General features: G+C 44.7%; 1 protein-coding gene across 1 annotated transcript in view; it reads left to right on the top strand.

Annotated features, from left to right (window-relative positions):
- The window catches only part of LOC125043542 (organic cation transporter protein-like), a 9,879-nt gene extending 2,071 nt beyond the window's left edge, over window positions 1–7,808 (top strand). Inside the window, exons 3-11 of the mRNA XM_047639710.1 lie at window positions 820–923; window positions 1,610–1,764; window positions 2,219–2,428; window positions 2,709–2,797; window positions 3,333–3,457; window positions 4,303–4,514; window positions 5,898–6,079; window positions 6,994–7,169; window positions 7,495–7,808. Coding sequence (XP_047495666.1) covers window positions 820–923; window positions 1,610–1,764; window positions 2,219–2,428; window positions 2,709–2,797; window positions 3,333–3,457; window positions 4,303–4,514; window positions 5,898–6,079; window positions 6,994–7,169; window positions 7,495–7,651 — 1,410 coding nt within the window. The 3' untranslated portion in view covers window positions 7,652–7,808. The remainder of the gene's footprint in view (window positions 1–819; window positions 924–1,609; window positions 1,765–2,218; window positions 2,429–2,708; window positions 2,798–3,332; window positions 3,458–4,302; window positions 4,515–5,897; window positions 6,080–6,993; window positions 7,170–7,494) is intronic.
- The last annotated feature ends 354 nt before the right edge of the window (window positions 7,809–8,162 follow it).

Raw genomic sequence — 8,162 nt, forward strand, 5'->3', positions numbered from 1 at the left:
TTATGTTAATTAGAAGTAGACTAGACTAGAATAAGTTGGGTCAATCAATTATGGACCAAAATAGGTGATGCCTCATGTTAGGTTAGGCTAAGTTGGACTATGATTGGTTGGGACAAATACACGTTAAAGCTGGCTAGGCTAAATTACATTAGGCTAGGCAAGATTCCACGAGCCTAAGTTGTTTTAGACTAGCATTCAGCTTAGATCCAGTTGATCAGGGAAAGAATAATGCACTTCAAGTTAAATTACACAGCCATTTGCCTAGTATCGTTTAATATCAATCAGTCCAGGCTCAGTGAAGACGCGACCACAGACGTGACTAAAGTAGCAACTATTTCCCCGCAATATTTTTTTTTTCCAATCATCCCTGACTCGCCCTTCAGTCACGACGCTCTCCCTCGCCTTGACCTTAGTTTGGCGATATGCTGCGTATGACTTTCACTTCCTCGTCTCGAACGTATTGCTAAAAGTACTGGCTCGTGCGGAGACTGGGTTTGGTGGGGGCCAGGGAGGGAGAGAATGGAGGAGGAGAATGCACACACGCGCATACGTACATGTATATACGTACATACATATATGTATGTGTGTATATATATATATATATATATATATATATATATATATATATATATATATATATATATATATATATATACATACACTTACAGACACAAACACACACACACACACACACACACACACACACACACACACACACATATATATATACATAGAGATAGATAGATAGAGAGAGAGAGAGAGACTCACAAAGCCACATACAAGTGCGTGTGTGTAAAATGTACTGTTTCTTCTTCGCAGCTCTCGTGGGTGTGCGGGCGTGAGTGGTATGCGAGTATATCACAGACTGTGTTCTTCGTGGGCGCTATCGTGGGCGGCGTTGGGACGGGATGGGCGGCCGACAAGTAAGTTAGTTGGGGTTTTTTTTTACTGATGTGGTTATCTGTTTAATGGGTTATTTATTTATTATTTTGTATTTTAATTGTTGCTGTTTATATATATTTGCATCGTTATTATTGTTTATGTTTTAGATATAATCAATGTGTTTATTTTTGTTTAATGTAAAATTCTCTTGATTAATTATGAGTTAACTTTGATTTAAAGGGTGAATAATTCATTGTGGTTGTTTTTCCTTTTTCTTTTCCCCTCTCCTTCATCTCTCCTTCTCCCTGCGTCCCTTCCTCTCCTTCTCACTCTCTTGTCCTCTCTTTCTCTATCTCCCTTCCTCGCTCCCTTCTTCTTTCCCTCTCACTTTCCATTCTACTCTCTAATTCGCCCTTTCTCTCCCTCCCTCGCCTTCTTCTTTTTCCTTTATTCTCTTACTCATTTTCTCTCTCTCCCTCTCACCCTCTCCTACTCCCTCCCTCTCCATCCTTCACTTTTCCTCATTTTCTCACTCGCCTCTTCTCCCTCCTTCTCACTCTCTGCTCGTCCCTTCCTCTCCCTCCCTCCTTCTCCCTCCTTCCACCATCCCTTCTCCCTCGCCCTCCCCCCTCCTCTCCCTCCCTCGCCCTCCCTATCCGTCCCTCCCCCATCTCCCTCCCTCGCCCTTCCTCTTCCCCCTCCCTCCCCCCCCCCCCCCCCATCCCAGGTATGGCCGCGTCCCCGTCTTGGTCGTCACGAACTTCCTCGGCGCCGCGTCCTTCCTCCTGACGGCGACCGCGAACTCCCTCGCCGAGTACCTGGTTTACAGGTTCATCGCCGGCCTCTCGTTCGACACGATCTTTGTGATGATGTACGTCCTGGGTGAGTAGATGAGCGGGGGGATGAGGGGGGAAGGGGGGAAGGGGGAGGAGGAGGAGACGTGTGGTGGAGAGACAGCTGGTGAGAGAATTATGGGGGAAGAATTTTGTGATATGGTTGATAATTAGGGAAGAAAAGGTTGTAGGCAAGGTCTCCCAAAAACGAGACATTGGCATGATGATACTCGGGATAACTCGCCTATTCGTCTCCGTGAGTTAGTCGCAGCGTACTCACCAAAAATCTTAATAATCGGAATTTCTCTTTTCTCCCCTCCCTCCCTCTCTTTTTTTTTCTCTCTCTCTCTATCTCTCTCTATCTTTCTCTCTCTCTCCCTCCCTCCCTCCTCCCCTCCCTCCCTCCCTGTGCCTCCCTCCGATTCCTATGCCCTCTCTGCCTCTGCATCTGCCTCCCCCTCCTCTGCCCCCCCCCCTCCCCCGCCCGCCCTCCGCCTCGACAGTCCTCGAGTACGTGGGTCCTGGGCGCCGCACGCTCGTGGCCAACCTGTCGATCGCCCTCTTCTACACGGCGGGGACGGTGGCGCTGCCGTGGCTGGCCAAGTGGGTGGCCAACTGGCGTCTGCTGTGCGCCCTGTCCGCCGTGCCCATGATGGTGTCCTGCGTGGCGCACTGGATCCTGCCCGAGAGTGCCCGCTGGCTCCTCTCGCAAGGTGGGCTGCCCTTCCCTGCCGACGTACATTTCGATATTTATTTATGGTTATAGCATATCGGTTGTCACTGAAAGGTCCTTTTTTTCCTGTGTATTGTTACTTGAGTATACAGTTATGTTTAAGTAAAGCACACAGACACACACAGATTCATACACACACACACACACACACACACACACACACACACACACACACACACACACTGTATGCATGTACATATATATATATATTTTTTCAAATACCTTTTTTTTATTGTTGTTCCTCCTTGCCGTCCGCGCAGGTCGTGTGGAGGAGACGGTCGAGATCCTGCAGAAGATCGCTCGCGTCAACGGCCGCACGATCCCCGACCAGGTGCTCGACGACCTTCAGGTACGACCCTGAGGTTGGGTCATTTATGGCTCTTTCTCTCGCTGCTAGTCTTTATTGGTAATCCCCACCTCCCTCATTCTCTCTGTCTCTGTTTCTGTCTCTCGGTCTCTCCGTCTCTCTGCCACTCTGCCTCTCTCTCTCTCTCTCTCTCTCTCTCTCTCTCTCTCTCTCTCTCTCTCTCTCTCTCTCTCTCTCTCTCTCTCTCTTTCTCTTTCTCTCTCTCTCTTTCTCTCTCTCTCTCTCTCTCTCTCTCTCTCTCTCTCTCTCTCTCTCTCTCTCTCTCTCTCTCTCTCTCTCTCTCTCTCTCTCTCTCTCTCTCTCTCTCTCTCTCTCTCTCTCTCTCTCTCTCTCTCTCTCTCTCTCCCTCCCTCCCTCCCTCCTTCTGTCTCCCTCTCTCCCTACTTCCCTCCCTCTCTCGCTCCCTCCCTCCATGTCTCCCTCTCTCCCTCCCTCCCTCCCTCCTTCCCTCTCCCCCTCTCTCCCTCCCTCGTTTCCCTCTCTCCCTCCCTTCCTCATCGCTCCCTCCCGTCGGCAGAAAAGCGCCGAGCAGGAGGCAGAGAGCGACGGCGGGGATGACGAGCAGGAGAAAGCAGCCTCTGTGATTGACCTCTTCCGAACGCCCAGACTGCGGAGGACGACCATAGCTATCTGCTTATTGTGGTATGTCTGTCTGTTGATCCCTGCGTGTGATGGATTTCAAGGCTGATCCCATGAGAGGCTTTTAAATCCATTTCCTCTCTGGTTTTCTATTTTTGTGATAAATACATTGATTCTCCAAGGAAATCATGTGGTTAGTGTACTTTATATGTTAATATATATATTTTTTTCTTCTCCACTAACAATAAACGTAATTACGACTCGGCATGCTCGTCCTATCCCATTTTATTTATTTATTTATTTATTTTTAAATCTGTGAGTCTTACCTTTCTCACCCTTGTGGATCCAACCCTTCACCCTCTCAGTTTCCATTCCATCTTCTCTTTAAAATACTCTCTCCTCCACCCTTTCTCTCCCTCCCTCGACTTCTTCTCTTTCTTTATATTCTCCCTCCTTCTCACTCTCTCCCCCTCCCTCTCTCTTTCCTCCTCCCTTCTTCTCTCACTTCCTCCCTCCCTCTCACTCCTTCTCACTTCCTCCCGGTATCTTATCCATGACCCTTGACCCTTGCCGGTATCTTTTTTTATCTTTTCACCCTTACCGGTATCTTACCCACGACCCTTGTCCCTTACCGGTATCCTCTCTTTCACCTTTAACGATATTCTGATCTTCGTCCTTTCCGGTATCCTACACTGTACTTCTCCCCCTTACTGGTGTTCTACCCATCACCCTTCACTCTTACCGGCTTCCTACCGTCCCTGCCTCACCCTTTCCTCCCTTACCGGCTTCCTACCGTCCCTGCCTCACCCTTTCCTCCCTTACCGGCTTCCTACCGTCCCTGCCTCACCCTTTCCTCCCTTACCGGCTTCCTACCGTCCCTGCCTCACCCTCGTGTTCCTTTCCCGAAGGATGCTGGTGAGCCTGGCCTACGACGGACACTTAAGAAACGTCTCGAACCTTCCCCTGGACGTGTTCGTTTCCTTCTCCGTGACTTCGGCGACGGAACTACCTGCAGATACCTTCCTGGTCCTGACGTTGGATCGCTGGGGAAGACGCTGGATGGCCTTCGGGACGCTGGGACTCTCGGGGATCCTCAGCGTCCTCACTCTGATCGTGGCGGGTGAGTTGGGTCCTCAGACTCAAGGCGAATGCACTCAGTCACTCACTCACACACTCACCCATTTATTTACTGTTTTACCAATTCACTGACTTATCCATTCATTCACTCAGATACTTCCCAACTCACTCAATTACTCACTCACTAACTTCCTCAATCACTCACACTCACTCATTCATTCATTCGGTCCTTCATTCATTACTTACTCACTCACGCACAAACACTTGCACAGACACCCCCTGTATTCTATACGATTGCGCGTGCATTGTAAAATTAAACGAAATAACTAGGTTTTTAGCATTAGCTGGCAATGCTGATTCAACCGGATCCCACAACCATAAACCAACCCTAAATTCAACCCAGACTTCAAAATTCAACCGAGTTCAACCGAGTCCAAACCCAGATTCAACTCGGGCCAACCTCAGCTCAACCAAACGCAAGTCAGTACCAACCTGGACTCAACCCAAGCACAGTCCAACCTAATTCAACCCAAAAAAGACGACCCTGACGCGACTCAACCCAAAATCTAATGCAAATCGAGCTCAGCCCAAGCCAAACCCAGTCCATATTCAACCCTAATCACTTTTATTGCAATCCAAAAAGCAAACTTAAGCCAGCGTGAAGGCAACCCAACTCAACCCAAATTGAACCCGAACTCAGTGAAGCCCAAGCTAAGTTCAGCCCACCAATCCGGCCCAAATTCACCCTAAACCTAACCCAAAATTTAACCAAATCAACAAACCCGAAGGTCAATTCAACCCAAAACGAATTCAACCCGGACCCAACATGAACCGAACCCGATTTCAACCTAAGTTCAGCCTAAAAAACTAACCCACTTCTATCCGAATCCTTCTCAACCCACACTCATCCCAAATTCAGTCCAATTTAAACCAAAATCCAACCCAATTTCTACCAAGTTTCAGCCCAATTTCAACCAAAATTCCAACCTGAATTCAATCCAATTTCAGCCTGATTTCAACCAAAATCTAACCTAAATTCAGTCAAATATCAGAACAATTTCAACCCAACCTAAATTCAAGGCAATTTCAGCCAAATTCCAACCTAAATTCAGCCAAACTTCAACCAAAATCCAAACTAAATTCAACCAAATTTCACCCCAATTTCAACCAAGATCCAACCTAAATTCAACCAAGATCCAACCTAAATTCAACCAAATTTCACCCCAATTTCAATCAAAATCCAACCCAAATTCAACCAAATTTCACCCCAATTTCAACCAAAATCCAACCCAAATACAACCAAATTTCAGCCCAATTTCAACCAAAACCCAACCTAAATTCAACCAAATTTCGGCCCAATATCAACCAAAATCTAACCCAAATCCAACCCAAATTTCAACCAAATTTCAACCTCCCTCCCCCCCAGACAACCCCTTAGGCATCGCGATCCTAGCCGTCCTGGGGCGATTCTGCGTCAATATATCCTACAACATAGGACTCCAGTATGCTGCCGAACTGTTGCCAACTGTGGTGCGCGCCCAGGGAGTGGCTGCGGTGCACATCATGGGCTATGGTGCAGCCCTCCTCTCGCCCAGCATAGTGGAGCTGGTAAGGAACCGGGGGGTGGCAGACGTCATGTGGTTATGACGGTAATAGCAGTCATGGGGGGAGATTGGGAGATAAAGGGTAATGGTGATGATAGTGATAGTGGTTTAGTGAGATTGATGATCTGTGACTTTGATTAATGTTAGTAAGGGTGATGGTCATGATTTGTGTTGGTGTTGTCGTTGTTGTTGTTATAATTAGTGTTTTATGATTATTGCAAGGGTCACGTGATGAGAATGAATGTGACAATAACTGTAGCGACTGATATTGTGATAATGATGATGATAATGCTAAGGATGATGATGATGATGATGATGATGATAACGATAACAATAATTATAATATTAATAAAAAATATAAGGATAATGAAAAAGTAATAATGACAGTAATAATGGTAATGATGATATTAATAATCATGATCATCATCATGATAACAATAGTAATATTAATAGTCATAAGAATGATTATGATGATAATAATAATGATTATATTACTGTTGCTAGTAATACTAATACTAATATCAGCAATAATGATAATAGTAATAATAACAATAATGATAGTAATGGTAATAATGGATAATGATGATGATAATGATAGTAATGATAAAGTTCTACTATTACTACTACTATTACTAATAATGATGATAATAAAGACAATAATAATGATATTAACATTGCTACTAATGACGATGATAATGATGGTAATAATGATAATGATAACGATAGTGATGATAATGATAATATTAATACTACTACTCATAATGATGATGATGATGATAATAATTATCACCATCATCATCATCATCATCATAATAATAATAATAATAATAATAATAATAATACGAATAATAACAATAGCTCTAAATGCGAAGATCCCAATGGTGATACTCAGCCCCCCCCCCTCCCCCTTCACCCCAGGGTAAGCAGTTCCCCCTGTTCCCCCTCGTGGTCCTGGGCGTGGCTTCTGTCCTCGGGGGCATCGTGGCCTTATTCCTGCCGGAGACGCTGCACAGGGACCTCCCGCAGACGCTGAGTGACGGGGAGAACTTCGGCAGCGATCAGTCCTTCTGCGACTTCCCCTGCGTCGCCCGCGAGTGAGTGCCGGGCGGGAGTCGCGCTTTGCTTGTGTCGTTCTGCGCTCTTTGCTGTGTTTTCTTTGTTTTGATTTGATTTCTTGAGTTTGTTTTCATACCATTGGTTTTATATATATATATATATATATGTATATATACATATTGGTCATATATATACATATATATATATATATATATATATATATATATATATATATATATATAAATATATATATTTGTGTGCGTGTGTATGTGTGTTTATGTATGTATATATATAACCAAACAAGATTTCCCCACCCGTAAAAGCCCGTCGACCTACATCCTCTCTCCCCCTCCCTCCGAACAGAGCGAAGGACCGGCATCCTACGAGCCTCGCCGAGATAGGCCAGCAGCCGTCCTTCATCCGCCAGCATCCGAGGCACAGAGCATCCTTGCGCGGGGAGACCTATCGATCCTCGCTCATTCGGCACAGGAAGGAGGTCCTCTACATCCCTTCCCAGTGAGCAGGTCGGGCATTATGCAATCGTGATGTTTTCTTTTAGTGTTATTATTATTATTAGTATTATTATTGTCTTTACTTTTATTATTATTGTTCATTATTTTATCAGTATTATCTTCATTATTTGTTTTAATGCTACCATTATTATCATTATTATTACTATTACTATCATTGTTGCTGTTGTTGTTTTATCATCATTACTATCATTATTTTTTATCATAATTGTCATCAATATTATCAATGTTGTCCCTATCACCATATTAGTATTGTCATCAATATTTTCTTCATAAAACTATCATTACTATTATAGTAATAGTTTTTTTTTTATTGCAATTACCTTTGTCTTTATTGAGAGCATTGTAATTGAACTATTTATCAAACTACATGGAACACACACACACACACGTGTGGAATTCATGTCGAACAAATTGCAAGTAGAACAATGAAGGGAGGTACAGGAAAACACACGAATATGCCGAAGGCCTTTTCGCATTTACTGCTTCATCTTGGCATAT

The sequence above is a fragment of the Penaeus chinensis genome, chromosome 34, assembly GCF_019202785.1.
Source record: "Penaeus chinensis breed Huanghai No. 1 chromosome 34, ASM1920278v2, whole genome shotgun sequence".
Taxonomy (NCBI): domain Eukaryota; kingdom Metazoa; phylum Arthropoda; class Malacostraca; order Decapoda; family Penaeidae; genus Penaeus; species Penaeus chinensis.